This window comes from Musca domestica, unplaced genomic scaffold (genome assembly GCF_030504385.1).
Source record: "Musca domestica strain aabys unplaced genomic scaffold, Musca_domestica.polishedcontigs.V.1.1 12, whole genome shotgun sequence".
NCBI lineage: Eukaryota > Metazoa > Arthropoda > Insecta > Diptera > Muscidae > Musca > Musca domestica.
In genome coordinates, this window is record NW_026712155.1 from 4834252 (window position 1) to 4856400 (window position 22149).

The window sequence follows — 22149 nt, forward strand, 5'->3', positions numbered from 1 at the left end:
CTTATGTGGAACATTAATAACAACATTTTATTTTTTATTTGTTAATTTTACAGACTTAAATAACGTTATTACTGCCAGCAAGCACTTGGCAAATATTTCCCGCACAAAATTATTGCAACGACTGTCGAGTAGACGTCAAATAGCATTGCAGTGATGCATTTTGGGTTAGCAAATATAAACTTGGCTCCATTTTTATTTATTGCTACAGCGACATCTAGCTGTGGTATTAATGAAGAACAGTACATTTTTGTAAAATTATTACCAAAGTAAGATCAGAAAACAACAAAAATACATTTAGTTGTTTACAAAATGTGTATTGCTTACACAACAAAAGGTTTTACTAAATATACAGTTTGTATTAAATAGTTATATATTTCACTATCCAGCGCCATCTACACCTCATGTGCTCCATTTTCATTTCGTCAAGTTATTTTTGCCCTCTGACATTGGCTGGCCTGCACTTATTTTAAAGTGATGCCTGTTCACAAAAATGCTGCCAATAACTTGCAAACAAAAAGAAACCACAAAAATCATGCCAATGCATTGAAATCAAACGAATAGAACACAAAAGGGAATCAACGACACCAAACCAACACATAAACTACATTTTCAAATCCTAACAGCATAGGAATTTATGAGGAAGCCAATTTATTGCCAATTTATTCAATAAATTACCTGAAATTTGCAAAATCTTCGTATACACACAAACAATTGCAGAGAAGTAAAGCAAAAGGGAGCTTAGTGTTGGAAAAAGTTTGGTGTTTTGCAGTGAAAGATCGTAAATAAAGAACAATGAGTTTTTCCGCGGCAAATGACTTCAATGTGAGTGGTGCTGGTAGTTCTGCCGGCAATGAAGCCTCCTCAAATGTCACACCAACAGCAAATTCATTATTTGCCAATAGATCCGTCCTCAAGGAGTTGAATAGCATCGATAATAAGGGTTTGGTAAGTAATTGTGTGTGCATTTACGGAAAATGTATTTTTAAAAGCATTTACTTAAAGTTAACACCAAATGATCATGTGCTGCAGCCATAGTAGTTCATCTGTCGATAGCAAAGATGTCCTGTAGGGAATATGTGAAATGAAATTTGCTACTTAAATGCAAATTATTGGAAACAAAATTTTTAATGATGCGTGTCTAGAAAGCGTTACATGCAATCTAATCTAATAAATCGACTCGAAATGATGAAATGTCCTTCCTTGGCTGTTCCCGCGCACTTTCTCTGTGGTATGCATAGATTTGCGATGCCTAAACAAATAAATTTCGATAATTTCATTAAATGAAATATTTTCACTAGGGAGCTATCATATTCCAAGAAAACGGTTTCATTTGCTGATGTTTCATATATCAGATTTACAGTTTTACCCTGATGGCCAATCAACAGCGAACAACATCAATACCTTTTGTTGGATTACGGGAATGAATTTTTAAGACCCAAAGCACAATAAAAATCCATATCGGAACCGATTCTACATCACGATGTTATCTTCAATAATGAAATAAAAAGAAATTATTTCAAAATATAAACATTAAGTTTTAGCAGTAGGGTATCGAATTGATTATTTTTGATTCCCTATCCATCCTAAATCCAAACCCAATCCACAACGAACAACTTCAATACCTTTTGTTGGCTGCTAGGATCAATCAGAGTTTATCCAATAACCAATCTCGAATAGTCTCGACATTTTTACCACAGGTTAGAATTAAAAATTAAAAAATCCAGATTTGAACCTATTCTACAACACGATCTTATCTTCAACGATGAAATGAAAAGAAATAATTTCAAAATATAAGCATTAAGTTTTAGCAGCAGGATTTCGTGGGATGCATCCTGAAGCTAAGCCCAAACCCTTTGCATCATATTCCATGTAAATGTACTGAATGTTATTATTTCAAGTAATCTGTAGGAGAATAAAACCTATTTAAAATGTTTAAGATGACGTTTGAAACAATTTCGTTTAAATATGTGATTTAAATTCCTAAAATACCTAATATAGCAAGGTACCGTTTTATGGCGTCTATAGGAAAACATGGACCTATACAGATAATGCTCCGTCACAGAAGCTAGATTCCGTTACAAAATCTATGTGGCGAATTTTTTAACAAATTTTGTTTGAACATGTTATCTAAATCGTCAAAATACAGAATATCGGGATTTAAAGTTTTATGTTGGATATACGAAAACGTGGATCGACACAATTCGTTCGAAAGATAGCGTGATTACAACAGACAGACGAACATCACTTAATCGACTTAGAATTTTAAGCTGATCAAGAATATATACACGGTGAGATAAAAAACTGCAACAAAGTCAGACGCCATAATTTTTACTTTTTTTTTTAAATTTTATTGCATGAAAGCAAAAAATGTCGGAAATAGCATCTAATTTTAGAATAAGTCCAGATTTGTTCGAATTGGTCACCTTTGGCACGAATTGTGGCCTTCAAATGACCAATGAACCCGTCACACGCTGCCCGAATATTGCTCTGTGGTATTTTGGCCCATTCCCGGCGAAGCGCTTTGATGAGGTGATCGACACTCCAGTCCAACGGATTCGTATCCAGAGATTTTGGTAGCCATTGTGCGCTGGAAATTAAGCGAGGAACCTCATTTTGTAAACATTCTTGGGTGACGCGTCCTGAGTGAGATGGTGCTGAGTCCTGTTGGAATGTCCAATGTCTGCGGCCAAAATGCTGATTTTTATTTGACTTCTTTGGCCAGTAAACACGTTAATTTTTTCTGCTTACAAATTGCTGGACAACGTATGGTTTTTCATCGGAGAAAACCAAATTCGGCAGTTCAGCACTTTCGGCCAAGCGAAGCAACTCTTTAGCTCTTTTGAGTCTATTTTCTTTCTGTTGCGGTTTAAGTTCTTGCACTTTTTGCAATTTCAATGGCTTTACCCCGAGCTCATTTTTCAATATTTGCTGAATGTTGGCACTGAAAATATTAAACAATTTTATCTTTTTGTACAAGGTATTATGAAAATTTTGAGTGAGAACTAATCAAATAATCTCAAATTTGGTTATCACCCATAACCATTTTATCAATTGCCAAATTGATTGATAAACAAATATTGAATTGGTCAATTCTATTATCGGTACTCACTTTCTTCTGTCTTCAATTAATCATTCATTATGATAACAGAAAAGAGAAAAGAAATAAAAATACAATAAAAATAGTAGGACTTACGTTTTTAAGTTATTGAATGGTCATCGATTGCAATTATAAAAAAAATATGTGGCTCACGGCGTTTGGGTGCGTATGCTAATGACTAATCGAAAATTTTTAAAAGGAAAGAAATGTGTGCTATTGTTAGCAGCAACTTTACACCATTTCCATTGTTGATTTTTTGGATAGTCCAAGGAAATAATCAATTTTCCATCAAATGATTTTAAATATATCAAATATAACTCAGAAATACCTATATTAAATTTTAGCGAGGTTGGTTCAGATTTGGATATAGCTTCCATATCTTCGTCTGGTTTGGCTTTCATTGTGCATCAAACGTGTAATAATAGCCAAATGGGATGTAATTTGGCACTTACGACCAAATTGAGTCTAGTAACAAGTGTGTCAAATTTTGTGAACTCGGTTCAGATATAACTATAGCTCCCATGTATATTGTCCAACCGATTTGTTATTTTTGTCCTCCGCAGCAGTAATATGCACTCTGTAACAATAATATTTGAGGGAATATATTAAATACAACTCAGAAAGACCTTTGCTAAATTTTAGCGTGTTCGGTTCAAATTTGGATATAGCTCTCATATCTTCGTCCGATTTGGCTTTTATTGTACACCAAACGTGTAATATTACTCCAAATGGGATGGAATTTGGCACTTACGACCAAATTGAATCTAGAAACAAGTATGTCAAATTTTGTGAAAATCGGTTCAGGTATAGCTATAGCTCCCATATATATTGTTCATCTGATTTGTTGTATTTGTTCTCCACAGCCGTAATATGCACTTCGTATCAACGATAATCGGGAAAATATATCAAATATAGCTCAGAAATACCTTTGCAAAATTTGATCGAGATCGGTTCAGACTTTTATATAGCTTAGTATATATATCTTTATTCGATTTCAAGTTAGTTGTGCACCAAATTGGTAATACAAGCCCGAATTGAAAGGCACAAATGCCTCTGCAAATTTGGTAGATATCGATTCATAGGAGGATATTCCTCCCATATATTAGTTCCTTTCGGCCTTAAATTATAACTCATATTTGGTATGATTTAATTCTCATCTCTAAGACTTTCTCGGCTTTAAGACTTTCTTTACTGGTTTGGTTTTCATTAGACATAGATCCCACAGATTATTTTTATATATGAGAAAATTTATTAAAACAGCCTAATGGCATTCAAAAAAATATTTAAATTTTTATAGCGAAACAAAAATACTATTTGATAAAATTTGACTAACGAAGACATTTTTATTTACAAAAGTTTCCTATGATCATTGTTTTCCTAGAAGAGATATGTGCAAGAGATCTTCAATATACCATTCTCTTCTGTGAGATCGTTTTAAATTGGTTTGGGAGATATCTTTGCTTTTTTTTTGGCAAATCGCGGCCAACACCTCCTAAAAGCAATTGTACTCCCAGGCAAACATAATATTTTTTTCTGTCAATTACCTTTGCTTATCGTTTAGTTTTTATATGACGGATTGCTTGCCTTACTACTCATCTGAGTTAGAGCAGCATAACACTGACGTATTTAGGTTTTGGCACAAATCGCTAAATGGTGAAATGAAAAGACACACCAACAAACATTTATCTATATTGTGTTGTTTTTCCTTTTCTTTTTGTTTTTTTTTCTTCATTTTTGTTGTTGTCCATATTCAATGTGCTTTGCAGCGCTTTAATGATTGTTCATAATTTAATTACTTTTTTGTTTTTGTACTTTCCAAAAACAGCAACAATGCCATATAATACTGCGTGTGTTGTGTGTGCACTTTTGTTGTTCCCGCTTCCTGTGTGATCTATCCCTGACCATCATTGGATGGAATGACATGTACTTCACAGTAACTGTCTATCACTCAGAGAGTCGTCGACAAATAATTATTAATTAAAAAATTAACCTCCTCCTCAAGAATGTGTTCTTTTTTTGTCTTCAAATATCGCAAATAAAACTAAAGCATTAAAATAATTTCAAATAGACGGGAAGAAAACAAAACCCATAGCATAGAGCTCAAGAGAAAGCTTCTAGGGAGCTATTCTTTTTAGGGGTGTGGAAACCTCTGCTGCTCTATGGCGTGGACTTGCTCAGCCAAAACAGAAAAATAAACTACAACGACGATCGATTAAAAAGCAGAGCCAGCCCGCTAGCCAGCAGGCCATCTGTGGTTTTTGTGTATTTTCAGTTGATGTTTTCTTTCATTTCTTTCTCTTGTTTTTTGAGTTCTGTAATTATGGCTATTGTTTATTGACGTCCAGCCATTCAGTTAGTCAGTCAGTGAGTCGTCGTCGATCATTTTTTGAAATTTGCTCAGCAAATTGAAATTTGTTAGTTGACGTTATTTCGTCGTCGTCGTTGCATTTTGTCGATCGTTGGCGCTGCCGATAATTTTCTTTTGACCAAAACAATGGCTGATAAAAATCATTAAAAATTCGCCGGGTTTTCGCACAACTTGTTAGAAAAAAATTTATAAATATTTTATATTTCAAATTATAAAAAAACTATTGAAAAAAATTTGTCCCATTTGCAATTGAAAAATATTGTAATTTTTATTCTCTTTACCTTGGGAGAGTGCTATGTTTTCAAAATTCGTTGATGTGTTTTCAATTTCACTTGTCAAAGTGATCAGCGGTGGGCGTGTGTTGTGAATAGTAGCAGTGCAATTCGGTTTAATGAAGTCTCCCACAAATTAAATGCAATTGAAAGTGTCTTCGATTCAATTAAAAATAAAAACAAAATCTGCTGCCTCATCAATAAACCAACTAACCGACCATGGGAAATTCTGGTGGAAAACAAAAATCCAACGATGAAAAGGTAGGGCAACAACAATCACTTGTAGTTGTGTGTTTTTTATTGTAAAAATAAACTAATCGGTTTTATGAAAGTGAATGTATATTTTTTACTTAAATAAATTAGTGATTAATCGATAAGAGTACGTGCACTATATAAAAATTGTTGTGAAACCCCTAACTATTAAGTTAAGTTGTTGCAAGATGATTTGGTTGAATATTATCTTTCAAGTTCTAACTTCTGAAAAAAGTTAAAATTTTGATGCATTCTTTCATTTTGAAACATATTTTAAAGGAGAATTAAAAAAAAAAAATAACACGTCACCGTAGTTTCTCCACATGAAAGGAGTAGTTCCTCATTGAAACATTGAGCTTAGATCAGGGTCGACCAGAAGGTTCACGTGGTGACGAAGTTTTTTTTTCGCAAACCCTACATACTTACGATCTAAAGGCACCCGGCAAATACAACAAATCGCGGAAGCCGCTATGGCCAAACGTGGAACAAACTAATATTTTTTATACCCTCAGCCATATGGCTACAGAGGGTGTATATGATTTGTTTTATCGAAATTAAGGTTTTAGACCCTAGGTCTCTTTGGACCAAATCCGTTTCAGGACATTTGGAGTCGATCTAGCGATGTTGGTCCGTCCATCTGTCTGGCTGGCTGGTACGCACGATAACTCTCCAAGGGAGTATCCCATTTTATTCAAACTTGGTACATAGTAATATTATTGTCAAACTCAGATTGAGTTCAGAGATGGGCAATATAGGTCCTCGACTTCTGGTACATACCCCACAAAATGTCAACATTTTTGCAAATCTTAATATTTGTATCATTGCTACTTCAGGTGCGAAAATGGACAATATCGTTTCACTCCTTATGGTACCTCTCCCACAAAGGGTCAAATTTTTGATTAAATTGAAATCTTATAAAATGTGTTGTAAGAGACCGATTGTCTTCAAATTACACACATCACAATATTTTTATTAATCCATCGGTCCACCCCTTCTGGTACCTCCCCTACGAAGGGTCAAAATATTAATGAAGCTCATAAAAAACGAAATTAACATCCGATTCCATTCAGACTTAGCACATCTCAATACTTCCATCAACACAAAATTTGTTATAAAATTTGTAAAGATTGGACCTTTCCTTCTGGTACCTCCACCACAAAGGGTCAAAATTTTGAAAATACATGGAGTTCATAAAACGCGAAATTATCAATATTTTCATTAACACAATGTCTTTTATAAAGAAGGTAGATATTGGACCACACCTTCAGGTACCTCCCCCACAACGGATCAAAATTTTGAATAATTATATCTCATAAAAGGTGAAACAAGCAACCGACTGTCTTAAAATTTCACACATCTTATTATTTCTGTTAGCAGAATATCTGGTGTGAAAATGAGATATATCGATCTGCTCCTTCTGGTACCTCCCTCACAGAGAGATCACATTTTTAATAACAAAACGCCCTAAAAATGCGAAATAAAATATATTTAAATATGTTTAAATAAAACGACAATAGCTGAGGGTATACATACGTCGGCAACCGATTGATACTTTTTAACTTGTTTTAATTTCTTTCCGCTTTAGCCTTAAATTCTTTAAAATTTAAACATTGCAATTGTTTTTCTTAAGATCTGTGAAATTTTCTTTTGGCCAAAATGTGTCGATTCTCAAAATATGTATACGACACACATAATTCTGACATGATGCCGAATTATTTTGGCAGATTGTTTACAACGCACCAGCAGTGCATCAACTTTAAAATTGGAACGTAAATAATAAACAATAAAATGTTTTATGGAAAAAGGAAAAAAACGAATTCCATATGAACAATATTCGCATATAGTAGATTTATATGGTATAAGTGTGATGGTAGAGTGGGTCAGGAATCAGGGTCAATATTCTGCCAAACTATAAAAGACAAGGAAAATAATACTATTTAACTGGACACATCGTTGTCCTGGGGAGTAACACAATCACATTCAGAGAAAGTTTCAAACTGCCCAGGGACTAGAATTTTACGAAAAAGTCACTGAAAGTTCACAATACTCCAAAGAAAATATATCCTAAATAGAATACCAAACAAAACGATCCAGAGAGTAAAAACAAAATTATAGATGAATTTACTGCCGACAAAAATTATAAAACTGGATGACAATTTTTGTTTTGTGAAATTATGAAATGAAAAGTACTTCCTGTATAAATTTGACATTGATTTCACTTCATAGAACAAGAGTTGAGTCCCAGAAGCCCCCATACATAATCATCAATAATTCGAAATTGTGTACCATTTCTGAAAATCGATTAGGAAATATAAACAACTCCTACTTCGTGTATTGCATTATCTCAAATATATTTTTTTAACATGTTGTGTTACCCACTCTAATGTCCTCACGCACATATGTGTGCCGTTCGCATGTAGATGACGATGGTACATGAACATTTGAATTACTTTTGCACTCACCAAGGAATACAACAACAGTGCCACCATATCTGACGCAAAAAAGAAAGGCAGAAAAAATAGGCGATACTGCTGTCCTCCGTGTGTGTGTAGTCATCGTTTTCTTTGTCTGTTAACACACTGAGACACAATTCATGGACCTCACTGCCATATTCCATTCATTCATTCATTCGTGCATGCAAAAGGAGAAGGAAATTGTTTACTTCCTACGGAAAAGTCACAGAAAGTTCACAATACTCCAAAACAAAATACCAAACAAAACGATCCCGAGAGGAAAAACAAAAATATAAATGAATTTACTGCCGAAAAAATCATAAAACTTACTACAATGTTGTCGAAAGGGTGTCGCAAATAGGGAATGTTCTGTATTTTTATACCTTCAGCCATATGGCTAGAGAGGGTAGATTATATATTCATCACTCATTGAAATAACGGTTTGAGACCCTAGGTCTCTTTGGACCGAATACGTTTCAGGACATTTGGAGTCGATCTAGGGGTGTCCGTCGGCGCACAATAACTCTCGAAGGGAGTTATTTTGCTCTAACTTTTCAAATCCTAGTATTTTCATCAGTGTTAGGTCAGGTGCGAAAATGGATGACAACACCATCAAGTACCTTTCACACAAAGTGTCCACATTTTGAATAATTATAACTCTTATAAAATGTGATGTAAGAATCCGAGTGTCTTCAAAATACACACATCAGAATACTTTTATTAGCGCAAGGTTGGGTGTGAAGATGGGATATATCGGTCCATTCCTCTTGTTACCTCCCCCACAAAGGGTCAAAATTTGAATATCCATGAACCTCATAAAACACGAAATTAACATCCGATTCCATTCAGACTTGGCGGATCTAATATTTCCATCTACACAAGATCTGTTATAAAGATGGTAGAGATCGGACCATTCCTTCTGGTACCTTCCCCACAAAGGGTCAAATTTTTGAATAACCAAAACAGTTATAAAATCCGAAATAAGACCCCTGTTCTCTTCATATTTCAAACATGACATTATTTCTACTAACTGCTACTGCTGTTAAAATGGGATATATCGGCGCACTCCTTCTTGTACCTCCCCCAAAAGGGTTTAAAATTTTGAAAAACAAAACGCATGCAACTCTCTTCAAATTTCAAACATTCAATGTTTAGCTAATCCAAAATCTGTTGTAATGATGATAGATATCTGCCAGCCCCTCATTGTACCTTCCCCACAAAGGTTCACAATTTTCAATACTTTTAGCTGTAATAACTTGCGAAACAAGTCAGCGATTCTTTACAACTTGCTATATCTAAATATTTCTCTCTATCAGAAATCTGATATGAATATGTAATTTATCGGAATTTATGATTTCGTATAAAATTGGATATAAATGTTCGATTTCCTTTAAATTTTTGCACATTTCAATATTTTTATCTCTATTAGATGAAGTGGAATATTTCAATCCTCCTATTTCAACATTTTCCAAAAAATTCGCACATATCTCATATAAAGTGTGGCAAGCAGACGGTATAGTCCAAATGTGGCACGTTGTAATATTTATATCAGACTTAGGTCAGCTACAAATTGGACAATATTAGTCAACTGCTTCGGAACCTCCCCCATAAAGGGTTAACGGTGTGAATATTCATAACTTAAGGCTGGGGGTATACATCTGTCGGCAAAACCGACTGACTGATAGTATTTTTGCAAAAACCAATTTTGAGAAAGGAATAGAGGTTCTTGGAAAATACGTCAAGGTACATTTCTAGTGGTTTTAATAAATGGGGGTTTAAAAAGTCTACAGACAAGGCATTAACTTTACAATTACAAACGTAAAGTTGGCTACTAAACCATTATACCTATGTGCCCTTTACAAAAGTTTGTCCTATGTTGAGACTATATTTAAATTTTTAATTATTTATATATTAAAATATCCTTATATTATATACTTAATCGTACTTGCCATCAGAAATTTCGATTCAACTAGCATTTTTCTTCCTAATCATTTTTCTTAATTTGTCGTTAATAAGTGTTATAGTATCTTTAAAGCCAATTCATCACCACCCTTTCATTACAACAATTATAGCTTTTCCACTTGTCTGCTCCAAACTGAGCTGCCAAACAACAGACCATCCCATAACACATTGCACAATTGAATGCGTAAAACTTTAAGTATCTGTCGAACTATGCTTTCTTTCATAAAAGAAAATAATGGTCTATTTTTAGGCTGTTATTTGATTTTTCTGCTTGTGTTTCCCCCACTCACTCGCTCTAGAGATATGTGCGTGTGTTAGAGTGGTCACAAAAAGCCAACATGTGTTGTGTGTTTTTTGGGGGTAAATAATTTCTCTCTACAGCCCCGCAATTTAAACATTCTCGGGGAAGGCGGAGGGTGAAGGGGGGTGCACATTCTACCCCATAAATGAGATCCAAGGAAAAGAAAAACATAAATTTAATTTGCCTTTAATTTTAAATGTGTGTATCTCGTCTAGATGAGGTTGGGGGTGTGTGAGCACGCTTGAGTTCCAGAAGGAAGAGATTGGCTACTTTTTACTTAAACGAGAATAAATTCAATTAACCGTTCGCATCTTTCAGCTTGTTTGTTCTTGAGGTATTGTGTGTGCATGTATGAGGTAATTTAATTCTGTTTGATGTTATTTGAGGCTACTAATATCGCTTGGAACACCAGACGTCAGACAGTGGAAAGGCAAGCATATTTCTCATTGAAATAGCTCTTATTTGTTCTTTTGCATCTTCATTTCAACATTTCAGGTCCTCAGTGAATACAAATTATCATAAAGGCCACATTTTATGTATTTTTAGACCCTCAGCCATATGGCTACAGAGGGTATATATCACTTGATAGGCCAAAACGTGTCTTATGGAAATAATGGTTTAAGAGCCTAGGTCTCTTTGGACCAAATCCATTTCAGGACATTTGGAGTCGATCTAGCGATGTCCGTCCGTCCGTCCCTCTGTCTGTCTGGCTGGATGGTGCGCATGATAACTCTCGAAGGGAGTACCCGATTTGACCTCAACGTAGTACATTGTAATATTATTGTCAAACCTAGAGCGAGTTTGGAGATAAACAATATCGGTCCACTCCTTCTGATACCTCCCACCCAAATTGTTGCACAGAAAGAGAAAACATACTCCGATTTTGCTCCAACTTTGCGAATCCTAATATTTGCATCTGTAATAGGTTAGGTGCGAAATTTGACAATATCGGTCAAGTCCGTCAAGCATCTACCCCACGAAGGGTCAAAATTTTGAATAATTATAACTTTTATAAAATGTGATGTAAGTGTCCGATTGTCTTCAAATTACACAAACCACAATATTTTTATTGGCCCAAGGTCTGGAGTAAAGATGGAATATAACGGTCCACTCCTTCTGGTAACTTCCCACAAAGGGTCAAAATTTTGTATAATCGTGACGGTCATAAAACAAGAAATTAACATCCGATTCCATTCAGACTTGGCACATCCCAATATTTACCTAAACACAACATGTGTTATAAAGATTGTAGAGATCGGACCATCCCTTCTGGTACCTTCCCCACAAAAAGTCAAAGTTTCGAATAGACAAAACGATCATAAAATCCGAAATAAGTATCCGGTTCTTTTCAAATTACACACATCACAATATTTTTATTAACCCAGGGTCTGGTGTGAAGATGAGATATATCGGTCCACTCCTTCTGGTACCTCCTTCACAAAAGGTCAAAATTTTGAGTATCCATAAAACTCATAAAACACGAAATTAACATCCGATTCTATTCAGGCTTTCTACATCTCAATATTTACATCAACAAAAGATATGTTATAAAGATGGTATAGATTGGACCATTCCTTCTGCTACCTCCCAATATTTTTATCCGTATTAGATGAAATATCGGTCGGCTATATCTGTCACCTCACGCATATTCCACGTTTTCCAAAAATCTCATATAAAGTATAGGAAGTAGTCGAGTATAGTAAAAATATGGCAAGTGGTAATATTTATATCAGTCTTAGGTCAGATACGAATTGGTCAATATTGGCCAACTGCTTGGAAACCTCCCCCATAAAGGATCAACAGTTTGATAATCATAACTCAAGGCTGGGGGTATACATCTGTGGGAAAAAACTTGTTTTTTTTTCATTTTTTGAGTTCCGTTTACTAAATCCCTATCCTGCCATTCGCCAATTGGCAACCCTACCTCAATGGATTGCTCAGATTTCCGTTCTTTGATATCTTAATTTGTGTAACGCAATGGTATTTCCATGTTAATGCCCGTATGAGGTGGCGGTGCATTAATGTAAACCACTCAATAGTCAGTCTACATTCGATTAAGACCAACAACATTCGATTCGAATCGATTCTTTGTCCATCATAAATGCCACTCAATATCGTGAATGGCAAACATATCTAGCTCATTGTTGCAATACACATGTAGCTACGTATTTACAACAAGTTAAAACAAAGGTAAAATGAAAAAATAAAAGTGCAATTCAAATGACTAGCTATCAGGGACGTGGACCACAAAAACTTTGTGGGGAGTAGTGCATCAAACAAACCAAAAATTGCTTTAAGGATTTGAAACCCATTAGTCACTTTCTGAACGATTTTGTGTATGCTCTGCAGAATATTATCACCCATAGCAAACGAGGCCCCGGCTACGCCATTTGCTTACAATCATTCACTATTTGTGTTGTGGTGAATCAACATTTCACAATCCACATGGAAATCGAAGATGTTGGTATTTCTTACAATCAAGAAAAGGGAGACCTAGAAAATGGCAAATAAAAGAAACCTGAAATCTAAAAGAACCCCACAAAAGAAAAAAAAACGCAACCTAGTTAAGCCTCGTATAAAAATTATGCAAAATATTTATTCAACCTTAACAAGACACCGAGTCAGTCAGTCGAAGGCGCAAAACAGCGCCACCAGTCTTGGGCTGTGTGGTGTGACACTCTTTGTTACACAGCTGGGCAGATTTCCCTTCTCCACATTTCTTTACTCTATTATTTCCCCCATTCACACATCATCGGCATGCATTTTCTTGGATGTTGGGGTATTGGTGTTGTTTTTGTTGTTCGCCTCATTTTTTGTGTTAGCTATTTAAAAAGGTAGACTTCCTAAATGTTGTCTTTTCTTGTGCTTGTTTCTTGTCTTCTCTGACAATGATTTCCTCCTTCTGTTACTTTTTGGTTAAGTTTTCTTATGTGGAAGTTGTACGAGGGAGGGGTGCAATGAAATGGTATAACACGAAATGTTATGACCTGATGAAAAAACCTTAGCCGTATCATATTTAAATTGTAAGGTATTAAGTACAAGGCGTGAAAAAAACCGCAACAAAGTCATACGCCATAATTTCTACACTTTTTTTTTAAATTTTATTGAATGAAAACAAAAAAAAAAAATGTTGGAAATAGCATCAAATTTTAGAATAAGTTTAAATGTGTTCGAATTGGTCTCCTTTGGCACGAATTATGGTCTTCAAAGGTCAATGAAACCGTCACACGCTGCCCGAATGTTGCTCTGCGGTATTTTGGTCCCCATTTTCACAACAAACGACCTCGACTTTCTTGCAAAGGTTTGCACAGCCGAGCTACATATTTATAAGAAGCCTACTCATCATCCTCAATCAACAGATACCAACTAGTAATAATCTTTGCCTCGGGATAATGACCACCAACCAAAGTGTGTAGATATATCCGATAATATTTCCACTTCTTTTGGTCTTGTGGTTGTGACGTTGAAGCTGCCGTTTGGCTCAGATTGGATTTTGATACCGCTCTGTCATTGTTACTCTTCATCACGGAAAAATATGAAATCTGTCGTCGTATCAATCCCAGATCAAAGTGATTCTTTCTTCATTTCCCTTAGTAACAAAGTTTCCATTTCATTAGCTTCCCTAAAGCCACCAAGGTCACTTACTGGTTTTTTTCGCCACAAATGAGCTTGACGTTCTTGTAAAGGCTTGCCTGCCGAATTACATATGCGTGTAAAGCCTGCTTATGAGATGATGACCGCCAACCGAAGTGAAAAATAAATTGTGTCATATTTCCATATCCTTTTACGTTGGAATTATGGTTCTGAGCCCGCCGATTGACTCAGATTAGGTTTGCATACCGCCTGGTTGATCACTGGGGGCCTTCCAGATCAGAGGAAAAATGAGATTTTAATCTTAGAGTCTCTTGGACTCCTAGTGAGTCTATTAAGTCGAGCTTCCTATATTTGCAGTAGTATAATGTGTTGATATTTGGATTCAAAGGTGAAAACAAACTCGACGCCAGTACTTTTCGGCTTCCGCCTTCCAGATTTATCCTTCGATGAAAATTAAAGAATCACCAGATAGACTAGGTGGTGGTGACTATACCGCATTTCTATTTAGATCAAACTTATTATACCCATCCCCATTCTGTTCTATTTCCACATGATCTAATAAGGTAATTTCTAAGTCACATCCTCCCCCTCGTTCTCTCTCACTGCTGCCACCTCCCACCTCCATGTGTTTTAAGCGTGTTCTAGTTTAAAATTCTAATTACTTGTGATAGGTTATTGTTGCAGCAGTAGTCAGTCAGTTGTTGTAGTCGGTGTTGCTGCTGATGTCGTTTTCTCTTATAAATAGTATGTCTCCATGTCCATACTGCCTGTCTGTAGCTGCGAAGCCTTCTATCTCTCGCTCCCTACATTTTTTAGTCTTTGTTGATGATGATGATGAACAGTGTTGCAAGACATCCAGAGTAGGTCTTGTGGGCATAACTTTATTGCCGATGCATGCAGGCATGGTTGTGGTGGTGTCTTACAACGAATTTATTGCTCCAGCTGCAAGCCAACAGTGTTGGGTGCACTGTGAATATTGGATAGCAAGGAGGGAGGGGAGGGGGTTGGGAAATAACGCTGTGCACTTTTTATGCATAAGAGATCTGCCATTGAGCTCCTCCACCATTCTTCCACAGCCGCTTCTCGGCGACTATCTAATGGTGAAGGTGCTGGCTGTTCTTGTTGTCTGTCGATTGGCATTAGTTTGAATTTGTTTCAGTTTTGTTTAGCCGGTTATATTTACCGGTCGTGTGTGTGCCGCTGTTTTTCTTTTGTCTGTTCGACAATTAAATTAAATCCAATTAGAAAAGAAAACACTAAAACGTTATTAAAATTATTTGTAATTATTTAAAAAAAAATGGAAATTCCTTTTGGTTTTATCACGACATTTATTGGGATTGAAAAAATATTGTGCAATTGAAAACGATTATACTTGATCATTTCTTCTTGGTTTTTTGTTGGCTTTCAAATTTTGTTTTGATAAAATGAAGCTGTTGAATTTTTCATTTCTACTGTTGATGTTTTATTTTAAGAAAAACTGTTTAGAATTTTGAAACAAGCTAGAACGTATCAGATGGTTTTGTAAAGCAGCTGCAAATCCTCACTTTATGGTACCTTACATCAATCTACATATTTTGTTAAAAATTACAAAGGGAATAATTGCCGGAAGGTAGAGAACAAAATTGTCTATTATATAAAGCAACAAATAACATTGTTGCATAGTGCATTATCAGGTATATAAAAATCTGAACCGATCTCGATAAAATTTGGCAGAGGTTTTTTCGAGCTGTATCTGATGTCCGGTATCAAATATTCCGTTGGAAGTGCCAAATTCCATTCCATTTGGCCTGACATTAGCCATTTGATGCACAATAAATCTGATATCGGATAAAGATACATATGGGAGGTATATCCAAATCTGATCCGATCTCAATAAAATTTGACAGAGGTATTTCTGCGCTATATCTGATATCTGGTTTCAAATATTATTCTTGTGGAGTGCATATTACGCATGTAAGGGACTTATAACCCCAAATCGTATGAAACATATATGTGGGAGTATAGCTATATCTGAACCGATTTTCATTAAATTTAACGTACTTGCTTCTAGGCAGAATTCGGTCAGATGTGCCAAAATGCAGGTCATTTGAACTGATATTTGCCATTTGGTGCACAATTAACCCGACATCGTTTGAAGATATATAAGGTAGCTATATCCAAATCTGAACCGATCGTGACAACATGTTAGGTACTTATTTCTGAGCTGTATCTGATATCAAGTACCAAATATCATTGTTGTGGAAGCCATATTACGCATGTGAGGGACTTAAAACTCCAAATCGAATAAAACATATATATGGGAGCTATAGTTATACCTGAACCGATTTTGATGTACTTGCTTCTAGATTGAATTTATTGGGATGTGCCAAAATTTAGGCCATTTGGACTGAATTGGCCCATTGGAGCACAGTTAACCCGAAATCGGTTGAAGATATATATGAGAGCTATATCTAAATTTGAACCGATTCTCATTAATTTCAATAGGTTTCGTCCTTGGGCCAAACAAATTTTTTTGGAAAATTTCATCTCAATCGGATAATAAATGCGAACTGCATTTATTTCACAAAAATACATGGACAGACGGACTGACATGCATAAATCTACTTAGAAAGTGATTCTATGAAGATCCTCAAACAAGTGGACAAAGACATAATACCCTTACCACTATGTGTTGTAGGGTATAAAAATACAGAAGGAAACAGTAAAACCGGAATATTGGACAAAATAGATTGATGATTTAGATTTATTCGAATAATCATCCTCCAAACGACACTAATCTCAAAAAAAAAATGTTCTAAACAAAAACGAAATATTTTTGACACCAAAACATTTTAAGAAAAAAATAAGCAAAAAAAATGTTTAAAGGTTATGCTTCCTCTACCCCCTCTCAAAGAAAACACCCAAAGAAACCTGAGGGAGATTCGAGACATTTTAGATTAGGCCAGACACAGCAAAAAAACAACAGCCGCCAACTACAGGACCGACGACACCCATCATTAGACATGAGCAGCCAGCACCGTGTTGTGCTGTGTGTTCAATGAGATCAAGAGCAAATTCAAAATAGCTCAAATAAACACAAAAACAAACCCCATATGATTCGAATCTAAACAAAAAGAAAAAATGAAACTAAATTTTCCCGGCATTGATGAGAGTATTTTACTTGCGGTTGTTATTGTTGTTTTTGTTTCTGGTTGCATTCATTCATATGTAGAGAGAAAGAAATGATCAAGTCTTTGCTCCTTGCCACCCATTCATCCACCCTCACTTGCCTGCCGCCCCGCCTCTAGCTGAGGAATGAAAACATATGGGTGAGAGCGAGTGCCTCATGCAACAGAGAAAACACTTGAAAAAGAGGGAAAAGTCAAAATTTCTGAAAACCAAAAGAAAAGCAACCAAAAAATTGAATCGAATGTGAATTTCAAACGCCCGAGAAACGTGTGTGGATACGGCGGTTGGCAGATCGGCAAGCCAAAATAGCAAACTAATCGTTTAAATCGTGGCATAATTAAGGAATATTAAAAAGGAAAGGGAATCCAAGAAAAAAAAAACAAATTTTCCTCAAAATGTTTTAATTTGGAAAAGAAAATATTCAATTGTCAATGTTGTAAATCAAGCAAAACAAATAAGTGTTCTCACATCTTCGTTCCGAATATTAAAATCATTTAAGAAAGCGGCGTAATCAATTTAAATCACGAAAAAAATACATGTGCGTGTGTGTGTGAAGCGTAAAATAATTACGTGATTTTTCAAGTTTTTTAATTCTTAGCAAAAAAAAAAGTGAAATTGATTTTTCCAAACTTAGAAAAAAATCGGCAATAAAACAAAAAAGACGGGCATTCAAGCATATCTTTCAAAGTCTTGAGGAGGAGACTCCACACCCTTTTTGAATATTAAAAAAAATGGAATTCATTTCAAATTTAATCAAACGACCAGTAAGTTTAGTCAGCGGTGGTGGTGAGGTCACGGATAAGCCACAGGAATCACCCACATCTCGACCCACAACAATTGGTAGCTTTGAGAATGAAGAAAATAAGGAAAAGGATTTAAAAATGGAAAAAGAACAACAACAGACTACAGCTGATGATAGTACACCAAGACCCAATTCCACATCCCGTCCAACCACAATTGGTAGCTTGGAAGATGTGGAAATTCTTCAAAATAAAATTAATTCCTTGGAAAATATGGAAATCTCTCAGGAAGAGTTAAATTCATTCGTAAAGGGAGTTCAGGAAATGGAAAATATGGAAGTACATCAAAAGGCAGGAGGAGGAGTTGTTCCAATGGAAAATAAGCAGCAAATCAAAACGAATGGTAAACATGAAGAAATTGCGTTTACTCAGAAAAATTGTGTGGTTGAAAATTCAAATAGAACACAAAATCAAAATCAAGATCCAATTGGCTGTGATTTAAACCAAAATGAAACTGGGGATAAGAATGTCACAAAAGAAAAATCTCCTGATTTAAATAATCACGCCAAGGATAGTGGCAGCTGTGATGAGCAACAAAAACATCTCGAAACCCTTCAAAAGAATGTTGAACAAGGAAAAACTGAGAATTTAAAAAATGAAGATCAAGTCCTTGAAGGTCAAAATGTGAGTGATGTTAAACAGGGAGATCTTAAAAATGATATTCCGGACAAAAATTGTGAGGACACAGACAATAGAGATTCAGAATTTAAAAATCTAAATAATCCTGAAAATCTTCAAAATAATGTTATGGAAGAGAAATGTACAGATTTGAATAATAAGGATAAGGTCATTGAAGGACAAAATATAAGTCAGGAAGAAATTAACAAGGATATGTTGCATAAAATTTGTCAGAGCACAGAAAGTAAAGATCAAGAATCGGAAAACCAAACCAATCCTGAAAACCCCCAGATAAATGTTGAAGATATTACTCAGGAAAGAGCTGAAGAAAAAGCAACGGAAATTGACAATACAAATGAGGAATTCAAAAAATGTGCAGCCTCTGAGGAGCAAGGGCAAATGTCCGTGCAAACTCCTACAGAAAATGAAGAAAGTAACAATTCGAAAAATTCTCAAAATATTGAAAATCGAAAATCCGATGCTCCATCTAGTAACACTGAAGAAAAAGAAGTTCTAGATGTAACTGAAGAAGTTGAAGCTAAAGCTGCTGTAGGCATTTCTCAAATACCTTCAAATGTAAAGATTATTGAACGAGAGTTACCAAATTCCCAAGAAGCCTCTTCAGAAAAACAGGAGGACATAATAAATTCACCTGGTGCAGGAGAACAAGAAATTCCCCAGCAGCTAAAATTGGAAGATATTTCGGCTATAAATAACCAAGAATCTTGTCAGAATCTGAACAGTCCTCATCAACAATCTCAAATTCAAGAAAACATTAACAAGCAAAAGGAAAATGAGGCACAAGGAAATATTCTCACCCAAAATACTTTGGAAGAATCTCAAACAGAAGTAAAGTCCAATGACAAAGAGAAGAAAGCAGAGGAAATTCCCTTAAATCTTCAGGATAATTCAAAAGGATCATCTGAGCCTAACCGCGGTTCACAAGAAAATCAATCTGAAAACAATTCAAATGCCGAACCACAGGAACTTCAACAAACCAATAAAGATCTTCCAAACAGTTGCGATGAAATGCCGAAACCACAAATAGAGATATCCTACTATGAACATCAAGAAGCCACTGAACGTCCCATAACATCCCTAACCTCTTCGTTGAATGGCAATATTACCGATTTCATTGGAGTTCCCGAGGAAATACTAAAAGAATTCGACGAAGAATATTTGCCACCACCACCGCCGCCATTACTTCTGCCACCCGATGATGATAGCAGTATGCAATCGCAGACTCCTTCACCACCACCACCTCCCCCAGTGCTCACCTCATCAATGACGGCGTCACAGACCATTGATGAACTTTTATCGGAAATTACAGATAATCTCACATTGGCCGGTATTAATGATGAAGTTTTGGCCATTGCATCGCCTCCTCAAAAATCTGAGGTAAATTTACGCAATTAGTTTTTAACAAAATGCACCTCTCGCTTCTCCCCCTTTAGCACCATTGTAACCAAAGTGTAGATGTGCACAACAATTTGAAAAATGGGCATTTTGGTGTGTGTCCACTTTTCGCCAAATTGCTTGGACGTTGGCCTATTGACCATGGTTTTTTCTATGGCTAGCTAGCTAGGCAGCCATTCGCGCCTCATTTTGTTTGCAATTGTTTCAGTCGTGTATTCATTTCTTCTAATTGTCAATGTTCTTATTTTTGTGTGTCGTCCCGTCCGTCGTTTCATTCACAACCATTTGTCACTTTCAATTAAATTAACAGAAATATGCAAATTTTCATTTCAGTTTTTCTCCTCTTGTTTTTGTTTCTATTCTCTTTTGTTCTAATTTTTCATCTGATAAAATAATATATATTTATATAATTTAAATGCTACGCAATTTCAGATTTGTTGTGTGGTCGGCATTTGTTTGGGAGGCAAATATTAAGGAAACGTTTTGATATTTGCAATGGGAAACATATGTATGTTTATACCCTTAACATTATTGCTACAGAGATCAAGAGACGCCAGTATTGTGTATTTGAACGATATCCGGTTTTGGAAATTTGAGTTCGATTTGAGGCCAATTTGTCTGTCTGTCTATAGCGTACGTTATGCGGTTTGAAGCAAACATGGTTCATTGCAATACGTTTACCAATATCGGTCAACTTCTTCTGGTATAAAGTGCCTCATCGAAATAAAGGTTTTAGACCCTAGGTCTCTTTGGACCAAATCCATTTCAGGTCATTTGGAGTCGGTCTAGCGATGTCCGTCCGTCCGTCTGTCTCGCTGGCTGGTGCGCACGATATCTCTCGAAGGGAGTATCCGATTTGATCCAAACTTGGTACATCGAAATATTATTGTCAAACTTAGATCGATTTCGGAGATGGGCAATATCGGTCCACTCCTTCTGGTACCTTCCCCCACAAAATGTCAACATTTTCAAAGAAATTAATTTACTGCACATAAAGAGAAAGGATAATTCGATTTTGGTTCAACTTTGCAAATTCTAATATTTACATCAGTGCTAAGTGAGGTGTGAAAATGGACAATATCGGTACACTCCATCAAGTACCTTTCCCACAAACGTTCAAAATTTTGAATAATTTTAGCTCTTATAACATGTGGTGTAAGCATCCAATTGTCTTCAAATTACAGTGATCGCAATATTTTTATAAACCCGTGGTCTGGTGTGAAGGTGAAATATATATGTTCACTCCTTCTGGCACAAAGGGTCAAAATTTTGAATATTCATTAAGCTCATAAAACACGAAATCTATTCCGACTTGGCACATCTCCATATTTCCATCAACGCAATATCTGTTATAAAGATGGTAGAGATCGGACCATTTCTTCTGGTACCTCCCACATAAAGGGTCAAAATTTTGAATAACCAAAACCATCATAAAATCCGAAATAAACACCCGTTTCTCTAAAAATTACACACATCACAATATTTTTATAAAACCAAGGCCTGGTGTAAAAATGGAATATATCTACGAACCCCTTCTGGTACCTCCCCCACAAAGGGTCAAAGTTTTAAGTATTCATAAAGCTCATAAAACGCGAAATTAACATTCGTTCCATTCAGACTGGGTACTTCTCAATATTTCCCTCAACATAAGATCTGTTATGGTCCCCTACATCTGTTACCTCACGCATATTCCATATTTTCCGAAAATTTGCACCTACATATCTCATATAAAGTATACTAATTAGTCCAAATCTGGCACGATGTAATTTTTTTTTATCAGTCTTAGGTCAACTACGAATTGGTCAGTATTGGCCAACTGCTTCGGAACTTTCCTCATAAAGGGTCAGC

The 22149-nt window shown here is 35.7% G+C and overlaps 1 protein-coding gene across 6 annotated transcripts in view; it reads left to right on the forward strand.

The window, feature by feature from the left end:
* The first annotated feature begins 649 nt into the window (after positions 1–649).
* Positions 650–22149, forward strand: part of LOC101891306 (transforming acidic coiled-coil-containing protein 1) — a 72249-nt gene continuing 50749 nt past the window's right edge. For 3 of the 6 annotated variants that reach the window (XM_011296149.3, XM_059118109.1, XM_011296150.3), the window contains exon 1: positions 19339–20283. In XM_011296149.3, the coding sequence (XP_011294451.2) occupies positions 19915–20283 (369 nt within the window). In that variant the 5' untranslated portion in view covers positions 19339–19914. Of the gene's footprint in view, positions 946–5791; positions 5999–19329; positions 20284–22149 lie in introns of those variants that run through there. The other 3 variants (XM_011296151.3, XM_059118110.1, XM_020038438.2) reach the window with 3 other exon arrangements.